Genomic DNA, 14,817 nt, shown 5'->3' with positions numbered 1-14,817 from the left:
GACCCCTGCTCCCCTTTGGGTTCCACAGGAATCCCACCTCCCGTGGGTCACCAAGCTGCAGAGACGATACAGCAAGGCCTGGGTGAGTCTGTCAGAGCGCAGCCATCACACCGACAAATTCCTCTTCCTCCTCCTCCCAGCTTCTTCCTCAAACTCTGTGAGAGAAACAAGACATGCTGGAAGCCAGCCTCCCCTTCCCCCCCATCTCCAGGGCAGCAAACCCTGGCCAAGAGCACCCCTTGGTGGCTGGAGAGGGGCACAAGGTGAATCATAGCATGCTGAGGATATAGGTGCGCCAAGTAATTCCAGGATATAAGCCTCTTCTTCCCATGGGCCTCCAAGCCCATGGCACCTGCACTAATAGGTCTTAAGGGGGCAGATGCCACCAATTCCCCTAGTCTAGTGTTGGCCTTTCTTAACGCTGGAGTGCTTGACTTTGCAACCTTAATGTTCTTTTAGCACAGATTTTTCAGAATGTAAATTTCTAAGCTTTTTAAATGTTTAAAAGCCAACAATTTAATCACATGGAACCATATTGACTGTCCTCTCCACCTCCCTATGGGTCATCAGCCAGGTTGTTATCTTTAGATTCACAGCACAGTCCTGTAGGCCGGAAGTAATGGCGTAACTGGTAGCAGTAAAAGTCTGTTACCTTCTCTGTGGACCTGCCACTAGAGGGGGATGGAAACACATACTTTGCCAGGGGGTTTCACAGCTATTTGTTAGACAGCAGAGGAATGGTGAAACTCTGGACTCTTGGGTTCTGTAAACTTTCAAGTTCTGTAGGGGAGTGTGCTCTAGTGGTTACAGATATTTTCCCCCAGCCTCTCCCTGTCCCCTTCTACCCTTGTCCCCATTCCTGCCCCTGTCCTCTCCCTTGTTGCTACCCCCTTGGCAGCTTGCTCTCCCTCTGTCCAACTCCTGTCCCTGTCCCCCCATTCCAATCCTCCCCTGGCTCCTGCCCTTGTCCCATCCTCCCACTCCTGCCCTTGTCCCCAGCTCCTGCACATCTTCCCCACCACGCCCCACTCTTATCCTCCCATTTCCATGACTCTTGTCCCCCTCCGCCATGCTATTACCCTCCCCTATCCTTGGATCCTGCCCCTCCCCACCCTTGCTCCGATCCCGCCACATCTGTCCCCCTCTGCTCCTGCTCCAACTTCCCTCCCTCCCCACTCCTTTGTATTTGAGACAGGCAGCTTCCTCCTTCTGCTCCATCCTGCCTAGGTGCCAGCAGAGGGAGCACTGAGAGTGTAGGAGGGACTGGGTCCCTGCTCTCAGCTCCTGTGCCTGGAGCCACAGGGTACGTGTACGCTGCACCTGGGAGGTGCAATTTCCAGCTCAGGTAAATGTATACATAGGGTGACCAGACAGCAAATGTGAAAAATCATGATGGGGGTGAAGTGGAGTAATAGGCATCTATATAAGAAAAATCCCCGAATATCAGGACTGTCCCTGTGAAATCAGGACATCTGGTCACCCTAAACATACGCGTTAGCTTTGATCAAGCTAGTGTGTTAAAAATAGCAGTGTAGCGGCTGGGCTAGCCCACTGACTATACATCTGCTCTCCGACGGGACAATATCATCACACTGATATTGTCAGCAGGCTAGCTCTGCGTGAGCTGGAATGTGTATGTCTCAGCTGGGAATAACACCGGCCAGCGGCAATGTAGACATAGCCACAGCTGGTAGCTCCACGTAGAATAAGTAACCAGGAGTTTTGGAAGGGCTGCACACTGTCATGTTTCAGCACTAATGCCAACCTCTAGCAACTGGAGAAACTTCCCCTGGGGGCAGGTTATCCCGTGACTCCCTGCTGGGATTCTTACGCCTCCCTCGGAAAGATCAGTGACCGGCCGCTGTGGGAGGCAGGACACTGGAGAACGACCTTCCCAAGGACCCCATTCTCTCCCAAGCCCAGTCTTGCTAACTCCAAAAGTTCAAGAATTATGAGTCAGATGCCCCCCAAATCAGGAGATTAGCCCCAAAATCACAAGGTTTTTTATAGCTAATATTGTGGTTTTGGTCTGCCTGCTGGTTTTTGAACTCCCCTGGCCCAGCCCCAGTGTAGTGTGTGTGTGTGTGTGGGGGGGGCATGGGGTGCAGTAAATTTATATACTAAGATGGCCTTTGTCCCCACTACAGGGCTACCTCTGGCTGCCTGATGGTGCCCCAAAATTATAATTAATTAATTCTGTGTCCCCCCAGTCCCACACTTGCCCCTTGCTCCTCAGTGAACCACTGCTCCCCCTGCAGCTCCAGGCATCCCATGCCCACTTCCAGGCCTGGGAATGCACTAGGAATGGGGGTGCAGGAGGAGGAGCAGAGAGCAGACTGACCCATTGTTCACAGGAGGGGAGGGAGGAAGGTGAAGAACTGCCCTGAGCTGCTAGGTGCTTTCTAGTCCCTCCTCCCCTGCTGTGAGAATGGTGTTGGCTAATCCCTCTAACTCTTCCCCTACCCAAAAACTCCTTTGGAGTAGGGGGAAAGCTCTGCCTGCTTGCTGCAGCAGTTGTGATTGGCTGCTCTTTCCCAGAAGCAGCCAATCAGAGGGAGCTCTATCACCCATCCCAGGCTGAAATTCCAATGCAGGTGGCAAGGCTGGCTGGTAGAGGTGGTCACACTGCAGTCCCTGCCTCCATCTGGCTTGGTTCTCAAGATGTTGCATTGTACAGAGTACCAGGATGGAGTCCTTGGACCCTCTGAGAGAGAGACACAGAGCACCATCTGAGACCCAGAGTCCAAGGGTCTGCCCTGCCCTGCTGGACAGGAGGTTAGGGCATGTGATACTGGCTGGGACAATGGCAGGAGGTCTGAGATGCTTATACAGCTAGTGAACTGCCAACCCCTCCTTTATTTGGTTTGTTATATTTTCATTGAATGGCTCACAGTCTGGCCCTCCATGGAGTGTGTGCGTGTGTTTCACAGACTAAGCTAATTTCCCCTTTTGTTATACGATCATATCCCTTCCAGCCAGCTGGGGGTCCCTTGTTTAAGAATAATGCAAGCAGATTGGATGGAAGGGAGACCATCTGCTCAGGATCACAGGACAAAGTGGCTGGAAGGGGGTCTGTAATGATATGTTCACTTGCAGTTATGCTATTCAGCCACTAGATGTCTCTGTGGATTGTATAGGATTCCAGGCAGGGAAGTAGTTCCTGGTAAACAAAGGAGACAAAGCTGGGGCTCAAGCTGCAGGGAAGCCTGGTTGTACTGTAGTTGTAGCTGACTTGTTTAATAACAGTCTCCTGTTTGAGATGGACTGGGTCTCCATATATCATGAAGCTAGCCAAGGAGACACTTAGATACTACAGTGACTGGCACAGTATAAAAACATAGCTGGGACAGATAGCTCTTCCTTTAGGTGAAAGGAGATGGATAGGAGACTTGTCTAGGTTGGGACACTTCTTCTTCCTCCATCAGGAGCTGCTACTGCTGCTTCACGTATGGGTGAGTATGAGGATACGTGTGCTGTTTCTTCACAGTAGCAAGCCGGGCAGGAGGGGGAGTGGGGAAGGTTTGAGGCAGAAGCTGAGTAGTGAAGCAGAGGGAGAGGCAGAGTAGCAGTAGGGATAATGCTGCTTTCCTGATTCTAGTAAAGTTCCTTGTTCAGCTTTCTCTGTGATTCTTTACCGCTCTCACCTGACAACTGGGAGGCCCTGAAACTCCTCAGTCAGGAGCTGGCTCCTCCTCCTGCACCCACAGCAGATTACCCTGACTGCTGAGTCCTCACTGCACCCGCCCGAGAGGAAAGGGAGCACTGGGGAAGACAGGAAGAAAAGGGGGACCGCACCCTCTGCTCTCTGCAAAGGGGCGGGAATGGTGTTCCCTCTTTCTTTGCCTTAATTGAACCCCTGGTTGGAGGCAGCACAGCACCCCCTGCTGCTCAAAGCTGGGGGACAGGAAGCATAGAAAAGAAATTACTTGAGTCATCTGGCTCATGAAACTGTCTTTCAAACTGCTTGCTTGCACATGCCCCGCCTTCAGCCAGTGGCCTCGACTACCAGAGGGGAGGGACTGATGGGAAAGGGAGGGTTAAGTAACATTCTGTCTTCCACTTCCTCCCTCCCCACGGTCTGCTGCTCCCTTCAACGCTAGATTTGACATTACATTTGTACAGGTCTTTCCTCTGGTCACCTGAGAGCATTAGCTCTGCCTGACTCCTCCTGCCCCAGGAGCCGCCCTCCTCCTCGAGGCCAGAGAAATGCAGGCCATCAAGTGTGTGGTGGTGGGAGATGGGTACGTACCCTTCTATTTTTTGGTGGGGGTGGGGGAGGGGAGGGCAGAGAAGGGGGAAGGTTGTTTCTTGGTGACATTTCACCTTCTTTGCTTTTGACTTCCTCTGAACTGCTTTCGCTCTCTTTCTCTGCCAGGCAGGGCATGCAGGAGGGCAGCCTGCGACAGAGGTCATGCGTTATGTCGGGATGGGGGACGGGCATTTTCCGGGGCAGGTGTACAAGGCCCACTGAAGCACAAACTATTTGTAGGTTGGCCAATCTCCCCTAGATGAAGGTGTCGCCTCTACAGTGCCTCCCTCACTGCAGCTATTGCTGGTAGAATGGGAGTCAGGTTTAACATACAGTGGGGGAAATTGTGGTTTCCCTTCTACTGGGCCACGCCACAAGCCATCGGTGTGGGTGACTGACACATGGCAGTGATGCATGGATAGCGCCGTGGGTCCTCTTCTGTGGATCTCAGAACCTATGCTCTTTCCATGAGTTGTCCAGGAGATCATTGAGTGGGACTCCCATGGACGCAGCAGGGAGGAGATGTTCCTTTCCCCTTCGTCCCCGAGACACACCATGCCCTCCGTCTGCCTTAGGTATGTGAGGCAATGAAACCCTGGGCATCTGAGCACAGCATAATCGTAGCCTGGCTTATCCATTGCTTGGCCAGTGTGCACCCTGCTGTCAGTGGATATGGCCCGGCCAAGGCCTTCAACAGCAGGAGCTTCCTCAAGGCGGGCCCCAGTGGGCTACTGCCCCTGCAGGGGCACTAAGAGACAAGCAGCCAGGGCCCAGGAGAGCATCTGCGAGGCGGGAGTAGTGTCTGGCACTGTGAGGGTTAAACCACTTCCAGGCTAGGAGCTGGTGATGCTGTTATCTGGGGCAGCTATCGGTAGCATATGAAGTGACATTTACAGAGGCCCTGCACCCCGCAGTCACTTCCTCCTTTCAACTGGCCCCAGGAGGAAGTTTGCAAACAAACGATCAAATTATAGAAACCACCTTGGAGGCAGGGGCAGGCGAGAGGGTGGGGGAGGGACAAAGAAATACAGGGCAAACCCCAAACAAATGTTGGTACCTGCCAGAAAAATACCGTAAAGACCAGAAACTAAGGGCTACAGAGCCGTACCTGAAACCACCTGCACAGGAAACACCCTGGGACTAACCCCACAGTTGCCCCACAACCTCTCCCCAGAACTCTGCTAACCCCCCAACACAATGCCAGTACTCTGCCCCATAACTCTACCACCCCCAGAGCCTCCCCATAACTGTTAACCCCATAAACCCTATAGCTCTGCTAGCCCCATATCCCTCCCCACTGACCCCATCACTGCCCTCCAACACAATAATCTCACAACCCTCCCCTATAGCTCTGCTAGCTCCATATCCCTCCCCACTGACCCCATCACTGCCTTCCAACACAATAATCCCATAACCTTCCCCCATAGCTCTGCTAGCCCCATATCCCTCCTTCAGCTCAACGGCTCTATCCCCATAACCGGCCCCCAGCACAATAACCCTATAACCCTCCTCAGGAACTCTGCTAATTCCATTGCTTTAAGGTGATGCCAATCCACCTGGGAGGCAGGTCAGTATTGTTATCTCCATTTTACAGATGGGGAAATGGAGGCACAGGAAGGTTATATGACTTTCCCAAGGTCACCCAGCGAGTCAGAGCTGGGAAAGGCCAGTCCATTAGCCACTAGGCCATCCTTCCCCTGTTTATCCTGGCTGTGATTTCTTTCCCTCTCTGTAATCTCTTTTTTCCTTCACAGTTGGCTCCCTTGCCCTTCACTAGAGATGGTTGGAAACTTTTCTGTGGAACCTTTTTTTGTGTGACCAACTCATTGAAACGCTGTCTCGGGTCCAGGATGGAATTTCTGGACACAAAGAGAGCCTGGTTTCCCCCAAATATCCCATAGCCTAGTGGTTTGAGCACTCAGGCTGTGGGGGACGTAGGTTCGAGTCCCTGCTCTCTTTGCATTTCTTTGAAGTCCCTTTGGCCTGGTCTCTCTCACACTAGCACTCTCTTCTGGGGTTGGGATGGGTTGGGATGTGTTGTGGCTCTGGCCACCTAGTGCTCCACGATGCTCCATTGAAAGAGGGGTGGTGCTGGTGGCCTGCAAGGGTAGGTCTGCACAGCAAAGAAAAACCCGTAGTTGCCCGTGCCAGCCGACTCAGGCTTACAGGGCTGTTTCATTGCTGTGTAGACTTCTGGCCTTAGGCTGGACCCTGGGCTCTGGACCCTCCCACTGTGCTCCAGGCCGAGCCCAGAAGTCTACACAGCAAAGAAACAGTCCTGCTCTATGAGTCTGAGTTGGCGTGCACAGGCCAGCCGCAGGTGTCTAGTTGCTGTGTTATACAGGAAGTCAGACTAGATGATCTGATGGCCCATTCTGGCTTTAAACCTTATGACTCTATGAGAGGAGAAGGGGAGGAGGGGGGAGGAAGCTTTGGCTGCTTGCTCAGAAGCCCCAAGAGCAGCCTCGCTGCTGGCAGCCTAGCTCACGAGTGCCATGTCAGCTGGAAGGAGCGAGCGATGACGTTTGGTAGGTAGCCTCAGGAAAGCCAACATGGTGCCGTGCGCATACAGCATGAGGTGTCCTTTCCCTCGTACTGACGCCATGTCCCAGTGTGGCATTAGAAGGTGCTGTCCTGTCGGGGGTGCCATCTGGGCAATTGCATTCTGTTACTCTACGTTGTCACTGCTGTATCAAACGGACACATATACTCCTCCGTCTCCTGTCAGAAATTCTTTGTTGCTGTGCACTGAAAAGCAGCTGCTGTGCTCTACCCCAGTACGGCTGCATTTCAGCTGAGCGGTCCCTGTGTAAGGTCTATAAAATGCCTCAGCTTTCAGACTAGAAGAACACTAGAGCAATGTAACATCTTCTGTCCTTCCCTTTCCCTCTAACACTCTAACCCTGCTTGTGCAGTGATTAGGGCTGGGAATCTGGTTTCTCTGTTCTTCTCCTCCAGCCCTCTGCTATGTCTGGCTTTCTGGCCAGGGAAGGCGTGATATCCATCCCCCCCGCCCCTCCGCCCCCAGCAGGAATCACAGTAACAGATCCTGGGTGTGTTTTCTGTCTCTTCCAGAGCTGTGGGTAAAACCTGTCTCCTCATCAGCTACACCACCAATGCCTTCCCAGGCGAATACATCCCCACTGTGTGAGTATCCAGCAGATGGAGGGCTGGGGGCCAGGCAGAGGGCAAGCAGGAGGGCAGAGGAACACACAGCCATCGGGAGGACCAGCTCTCTGCACCCATAAGTCAGTATTGGGTCAAGCCTCGACACCAGAAAGCTGTTCATTTGTAGGCTATGGGGTTGTCCGGCATCTGGATAGTCCCAGCCTTCATTTTGCCAGCTGTGAAAGGGACAAGGGGCCCACTTCATCATTGCCCTGTGACTCCTTTACACCAGGAAGCCTGACCTAAAGGGACCACAAGGAAGACATAAGCCCTGGCACAGGGAGCCTTCATACCTGGTGCAGAGCCAATTCTGTGCTGCCTCAGGGGGAACCCTAGCTGTAGGGGACAGGGTAAAGGATGCAAGGAGCGTGTCCAGGCAGCAAGGTGCAAGGCCAGGACAGATCTGCACCACTGCAAACTCTTTTAGGGGCCACTGAATCGGGGATGCAATTTAGGATGGCCCCAAGCACAGGCTACTAGCAGCTCTTGATTAGGGATGGTGCAAGCTGACGTTCTTCTCTCCCTTCACCACCGCTGGCATGTGCCCTTGTTCTCAGTGAATAGCACCGTACTGCACAAGAAGTCCCACTGAAGTCACTGGGGCTACTCCCTGTGTGTGGGGGTAAGGGTGTCAGAATCTGGCCCTTGGGGTTCCAGCTCCCTGGAAGAGCCAGGTGTGTGTTGCTGTTATACTACAGTAGCAAAGGAAAGTGTCCTGGGAAGCTGCATATAAATCACTGTGCAGACAGGGCTGGGAGCACCTGAAATCCTCGCCCTTTGGCACGGTCAGTTTGAGCTGAGCTTTTGGCCACGAGAAGCCGCCTCTTCTTGGCAGCCGGATTGTGCTGCGATACTGTCACCTCCTGCGTGCCAAACGGTGTGGTGCGTGTAGCTGTGCGACTCCTTCTACTTGCTGTGCACCACACCGGTTCGTATCTAGGACCCCTGCCCTGTGTGCCGAGAGAGGCAGCCATTTTGTTCTCTGAGTTGGGGCTGCCTGTTCCAGAGGAGACATGCACATGGTGTGCTCCCTCACGGGGACTTTACTTTGGTTCTTTCTTGTTGCTTTTTTCCTTCACTTTAGACTGAGAGCTTGTGGTTGCTCTCTGCATAGGGAAAAATATAACAAATGGGGTCAGGATGGGAGACCTACGAGGAGCACCTGTGTGGGTGGCAACTGTTCTCTGTGCTGCCAGTGACCCTGTGTCCCAGCACGGTGCCAGGGGACGCTCTGCCCCAAGACAGGAAAGCCTCACTGGCTATAGGCATTAGAGATACCACAGCGTGTTTTGTACGAGTAGGGGTGCAAGCCATGGCGTCCTGACCCAGTTCCAGTGGGGGTTTGGCAGGGAGCACGGTCCTGTGTGATACAGAGAAGGCGGATGGCGTGAATCCGGTTAAGAGGGCAATCTGGCTTCTAAAACAAAAGGGTACAGACGAAGGCTTAGAGAGCACAGAGCTGGAGTGGGGCGTGGGGAGAGCTTGGCGAGGGGAACTTGAGGGGAAGTAAGAGATTGGGACTTCGCAGGCAGGATGGAGCCCCAAAGGCAGTGGGAGAAGCTGGAGCTGGGAAGGATTTCGGGACGGCTGGGCTATGGGGAGGTAGGTTGCGGTGGGATGGGTGCAGGCATTCGGTGAGCCAGCAGCATCGGAGCTCTGCAGGGGGGTGTCTCTTTCCCTCCCGGGCGCATGAGGAAGAGGCGCATTGTAGCCATGGCCTCCTGCCCCCTGAGCTCTCTTCTCCCTTGTTTGAGGAACCGACTCTCTCTCTCTCTTTGCGTTGCAGGTTCGATAACTATTCCGCCAACGTGATGGTTGACAGCAAGCCCGTAAACCTGGGGCTGTGGGATACAGCTGGACAGGAGGATTATGACCGGTTAAGACCCCTCTCCTATCCGCAGACGGTGGGTCATTTCTCACTGTGCCCTGCTCCCCCACTCATTGCATCCAGGGCACATTCCCTTGGCAACATCTCCTCCCTGTGCTGGAGAAGTCGGACTTACTATTGGCCTGTGATGGAGCTAGAGTTCCACTCTTAATTTGCTCCTATCTCAGAGCTCACCAGCCCCCGAAGACCCCATCCCCATTATTTTATATGCATGCATTTGGGGGTCCAAAAGGGTGCAGGGATTATGGGGAATATTTTGGAGAGCCATCTAAATATCATACGGTATCATTCAGCATTAAGGTGTCTCTCACAGGATTTGAATGACTCTGGGGATTTGCAAATGAGGTATGGAGACTTTCATGTCTTCTTGTGTCCTGATTGTGAGACTGGAGCGTTCCGAGTCCATGAAACAGAGCTTCTTACCTTTAAGAAGCGGGGATGGTGGTACTTTACTCAAGCTCCATCCACAGGCTGCTAAAACAATCAGGAGTGAAATAGTTAATTGTTGGTTTCAGAGTAACAGCCGTGTTAGTCTGTATCCGTAAAAAGAACAGGAGTACTTGTGGCACCTTAGAGACTAACCCATTTATTTGAGCATGAGCTTTCGTGAGCTACAGCTCACTTCATCGGATGCATGATGTTAGTTAATTGTGTTGATATGGTCATCAGTGGGATTCAGAGTCAACACACATTAGTGCCATTGCCCCAGGCAGTCCGGCTGCAGATTCGGGAAGACAACACTGTATCAGTTCACATTCAGCAGGTTTCCTTCACAACTTGGAAGGGCTAGAAACATAGGCTCAGAATTGTTGTTTTTAAACTAAAGCTTAAATTCTGCAGTGATGGGGCCACCAGAGAAGTATTTTTCTGAGTACCCAAGTACCCACTGGGTCTCACTCCTGCATTTATAGTGACCAGTTTGAATCTGGCCCCACCTTGGCAGAGACCCAAACCATCCCCATCTGATGGTTGGTTGATGATCTGTGGGAAGTGAGTGAGGGGGCGTCAGTCCATTTCCCAGGAGGACAGGAGTCCCCATCACAAAAGCTCCACTGCCACACTTAGCAATGATAGATTCCCTCAGTAACAGCGTCAGCTGTTACCAAGGGCTGGCTGCGCCAGGAGACTGAACAACCTTCTCTCCCCTCCAGGCGGCTCACAAATGTCAGGACTGAGTTGCACAGATTGGGAGGGATGGAGGGAAAGTGCATGGTGCGGTACCTTTTGGGGGGGGGGGGGATAACAAGAGAGCTTGAGTCTCCAGGGCTGTCAATCCAGCCCCTTTCACCGGCCCACCCCCACTCCAATGCTGGACAGAATGCTCCAGTATAGTGCTGGGAGGGGTCCCCCTCACGCAATGCGACGTGCACGGCCTAATCCTCGAATGCTGCTGTGTCCTTACAGGACGTCTTCCTGATCTGCTTCTCTCTGGTCAGCCCGGCCTCTTATGAAAACGTCCGCGCCAAGGTAAGCGCATCGTGGCTGGTGTGGAGGTATCTGTGCGCAGAGGGCCGAGGTAGGCACTAACTCGCCACGTGCAGCTCAAGGAGCCAGCGAGAGCCGCACAAATAGATGCTGGCCTTGAAAAAGGAACGTTTGTGCAGTGAGTGTGGGCGGTAACAGCTGATGGATTAGCTGGATCCTGAGAGCTATTTTTCTTTGTGTCTCTCTCAGGAGTAGCTAGAATATTGGCCTACCACAGCCTCTGGGTTGTCCAAGAGAGATTAACGAACAAACCGGGCTAGATTCTAGGGCCCACCAACTGTGCTGCTCCAGGACATGAGAGTGGGTAACACACTGTTCCCCGTTCTCACCTGGGTGCTTCCTTAGCACCCGCCCCCCACTCCTGCCCCTTTACTGCCCTGGCCCCAGCAGCTTTCACTGCTGCAGCCTGCACGTTCAGGGGGCAACTTTCAACCAAGACCAGCTCAGCACAGCTCTTATGCGTGGGTAGTTTCTGGGGCATGGGGATACGTTCCCCCAACATTCAGCTTGGGGCGGGGTGGGAACCAACAGTGTATTTCCCCGCAACTTTCAGCTCCCACCTAAAGGGGAGGGAGGCAGCTGGGGGGCGAAGCCTGAGGCTGTTGCATAGCTCTCTCCCTTCTGCCACTCCGGTGTCTCAGCTCCGGGGGAGGGAAGTCCCACTTTGGGCTCTCTTGTCAGGGGCTTTGCCTCTGGACCCCACCATGGAGCTGATTGGAGTCTGGCTGCAGTTGTCCACACTACCACACAGGACAGTGTAGGAGAAAACAGTGGCAGCTGGATTTTATTTGGTGTGTGGGTGTGTGTCTTTCTCTCTCTCCTCCCGGCCCATTCTCGACCTCCCTCTAGTGGTTCCCTGAAGTCCGACACCACTGCCCCAGCACCCCCATCATCCTCGTGGGCACCAAGCTGGATCTCCGTGATGACAAGGATACGATCGAGAAGTTGAAGGAGAAGAAGTTGTCGCCCATCACGTACCCGCAGGGCCTTGCGCTGGCCAAGGAGATCGGTAGGTAGAAGGCCTTACTGGCAATACGCCGAGGCTGCTGGGGGAGAGGACGGGTGTGTGTGTGTAAGCTCTCCACCAGTTTGGCACGCGCTTCCTTGGCAGGGGATGGGGAACATGGGCAGGATCCCATGAAGCTGAGCGGGAGCTGCTACCGGGCACCTGGAAGAAATGCCAAGGGGTGTGTGACAGAACAGGGTATTGGGGGCTCTGGAAGGGCAGGCTGTGTATAGAGGCGACACCTTCATCTAGGGGAGATTGGCCAACCTACAAATAGTTCGTGCTTCAGTGGGCCTTGTACACCTGCCCCGGAAAATGCCCGTCCCCCATCCCAACACATGGCCTCAACCTTTTCTTTTTGTGACACTCTTTGTGAGGGGTCCGACCCCTCAGCTCCCTGTCTTCTGCCCCTCTTCTGGCCAGGATCTTTTGCTGAGACATCCCCCACCAGCTACCCCTCCCCGGCCTCTTCTAGCTGGTCAGTCTTTTCTGTGAAAGCCACAGCTGCTCTGCTGGCAGAACCCTCCTCCCCAAGTCCGGAAGTAGGAGGGACAGTGAGGTCTTTAATTTGTCTCAGAGAGACCCAACCGCTGCTTCCTCTTCCTGTCCCCGTGATCTGGCGTTTGTGCGAGTGACTCGGGGAAGATGGTAGCTCTGCCCCATCCTTTTTTGTTCATCTGTGTGTGTCTCTTTCCCCTGCTCCGCTGCACGGTACAGCACTTCCTTGCCTCGTGTAGCCCCTGAACCCGAGACGTAGCTAGGTGAGAGGAGAGGGTGAGAAGCAGAGGCACAAGGTAGGGAGAAATGGGGTGTTTTCAGCTGGGATTTCAGAGAAGAGCGGGCTAGTCAGTGAAGCACAGCCATTCCCCCAGGGACGAATCACAAGCACTCGCCCCCAACCTACCTCCCATTCTCCACACAGCCACCTCATCCTCCCCTCTCAGAGCGAGGATGCTCTCCGCTCCACCAGCCTGGCCACATATCTTGACAGCCCGACCAGGGTTGGGGATCCATCAAATCTGTCTCACATGGCTGTGAAGCAGGTTTGGCAGGGCTAGGGCCAAGTCAGTCTCTCTGATCCTCAGTTCCCCAACTGTGAAATGGGGGTAATAGCACTGCTCTACCTCACAGGGGTGTTGTGAGGATTGATGTGTTATTTATTGTGAGATGCTCAGCCATGGCAGTGTTGGGGGCCAGAGCAGACAGACAGAGAGAGACAGATGGATGCATCTGTTCTGGCTGACATTGGCCCCTGAGATTTCTTCATTGATGGCGTCTCTTCTGGGTGAGGACCCTTCAGAGTTGCAGGGCTGGGCTGGGGACCTCCTGGATTCACTCCCATTTCCTCCCAGTGATGGTGCAGTCTTCTCTCCTGGCAGATTCTGTGAAATACCTCGAGTGCTCGGCACTGACGCAACGTGGCCTGAAAACGGTGTTTGACGAGGCGATCCGAGCAGTTCTCTGTCCCCAGCCCACCAGACCAAAAAAACGGGGGTGCAGCCTCCTCTAGGGGTAGGTGAAAAATGGCTCCCCTCCCCTCCAGACCCCAGTCTATCAGCACTAAGGGGATTTGTCTCTGTCGATAACCCCCTCGCCCCTTCTCTCCCTTGAAAGGACCCTGATGCTGCCTGGGGGGAGCCCTCTGCCCTGAAGAAGACCCCTTGCAGGACTCCCCTTCCTGCCGCACCACTCTCATGAACTTCCTGACTCTACCCTGAAGAGAGGCTGCTGTTGCCAGCTTCCCCCAATGGGACCCCCAAACCTGCCTCTGATCTGGGACCTCAGTGCTTCCTTGGAGACAGGGGCGACCTGTTGTGGGGGGTGTGGAGCTTAAGCCCCTCCCCTTAAAAATCAACTCGACATATACGGAAAACAGCAAAAAAGCCCCTCCCCCTGCAATTTTCCTGCTTGGTCACTAGGGGCTGCTTTGTAGCTGTCCATTACCAGGCAGCCGCTGCCTCTCCTCCCCCTTCACATTGCTTCCCCTGCTCTTCCCCCACCCTCCGCATAAGACCCCAGGGAGGCAGGAGAGAGGCACAGAGTGGCCAGGGACAGGAGACAGAGCTGATCAGGGCCAGGTGAGGGAGAAAAAAGGCTCTCTTCTCTCCTCACACCACAGCTGGGCTGGAATGGGAGGGATGGATGAGGTGGGGAAGGCAGGATGGAAGGGTACAAGCTGGTGTCACAACCTGCCTCCTCTTGTTATTCCATACACAGATTCCAGCCCCAGTCCTCAGCTCGCTCATGACACCAGGCTCTGCTGATGTAACAGTGGTTGAAGGTTTCAGCGTCTTGGACCTTGGTACTGCTTGGTGGTCACAGTGCTTGTTTGTTTCTGCTGCCTAGAAGGACCAATATGGGTCTGTAGCACTCATTTGTCCATTTGCACAACCTCCCTCCCTCCTCCCGTCAATTTCTGTATAGGGAATGAGAGTTAATAAACCAACTGTACCTTCCTGCCATTGGTGTCTTGTGTCCCTTCTCTGGCACTTCGCTGCAAGCTTGGCTGTCCGGGTTTGATGCTGTGGCTGCACCATGCTGGCTGTGGCATCTCTGGACACTCGGAGGGACCACAGCCAACCAGCTGAATCCCTCCTGCAGCCGTCAGACTGGCTGGGCGTCACCGCAGCTGAGATTCAAGCTGGGGACGGTGGCGGTGGCGGGGGGTTCTGAAGGCAGTGTCAGCTGAAAGGGAGTGGCCTCCTATCTCTGGCTGAGCTGGTAGGTGCCTGCATTTAGCTGTTGCTAACCTTCCTTCAGATCTGCCTGTTTCTGTGGGAGAAAGTCTCCTCTCCTCAGGGACCTATCAGCCAAAGGGCCTAGCCTGACAGAGCCCAGGCAAGCCTCTTCCCCAAAGGCAGAGGAAAGGTAAGGCTAGCAAGTCTGTTGTGAGGGGCACAGGAAGGGAGCCTAGGACTACCTGAACTTATGGATCCTCTAGAGCGCCTGCTAATACGGTCTGTCAGAGCTTACATACTTTCCTCAACGGACCTGTACACACCGTCACTTATGCCTACACCC

At 53.9% G+C, this 14,817-nt stretch overlaps 1 protein-coding gene across 3 annotated transcripts; it reads left to right on the top strand.

The window, feature by feature from the left end:
• Positions 1 to 3,177: 3,177 nt before the first annotated feature.
• RAC2 (Rac family small GTPase 2) lies at positions 3,178 to 14,258 on the top strand. Of its 3 annotated transcripts, XM_073325579.1 has the most exons (8): positions 3,178 to 3,452; positions 4,123 to 4,241; positions 7,325 to 7,396; positions 9,204 to 9,321; positions 10,710 to 10,772; positions 11,640 to 11,799; positions 13,176 to 13,308; positions 14,014 to 14,258. In XM_073325579.1, exons 2-7 carry the CDS (start codon positions 4,207 to 4,209, stop codon positions 13,304 to 13,306), a joined length of 579 nt encoding a protein of 192 aa, XP_073181680.1. In that variant the 5' UTR covers positions 3,178 to 3,452; positions 4,123 to 4,206; the 3' UTR covers positions 13,307 to 13,308; positions 14,014 to 14,258. The 3 variants fall into 3 exon arrangements, with proteins under 3 accessions (XP_073181680.1, XP_073181690.1, XP_073181700.1); XM_073325589.1 differs by lacking the exons at positions 3,178 to 3,452; positions 14,014 to 14,258 and adding an exon at positions 13,411 to 13,992 and having other exon boundaries at positions 4,024 to 4,241; XM_073325599.1 differs by lacking the exons at positions 3,178 to 3,452; positions 4,123 to 4,241; positions 7,325 to 7,396 and adding an exon at positions 7,403 to 7,497.
• Positions 14,259 to 14,817: the final 559 nt, after the last annotated feature.

The sequence above is a fragment of the Lepidochelys kempii genome, chromosome 1, assembly GCF_965140265.1.
Source record: "Lepidochelys kempii isolate rLepKem1 chromosome 1, rLepKem1.hap2, whole genome shotgun sequence".
Taxonomy (NCBI): Eukaryota; Metazoa; Chordata; order Testudines; family Cheloniidae; genus Lepidochelys; species Lepidochelys kempii.
This window is presented reverse-complemented; position numbering and strand designations above follow the sequence as displayed.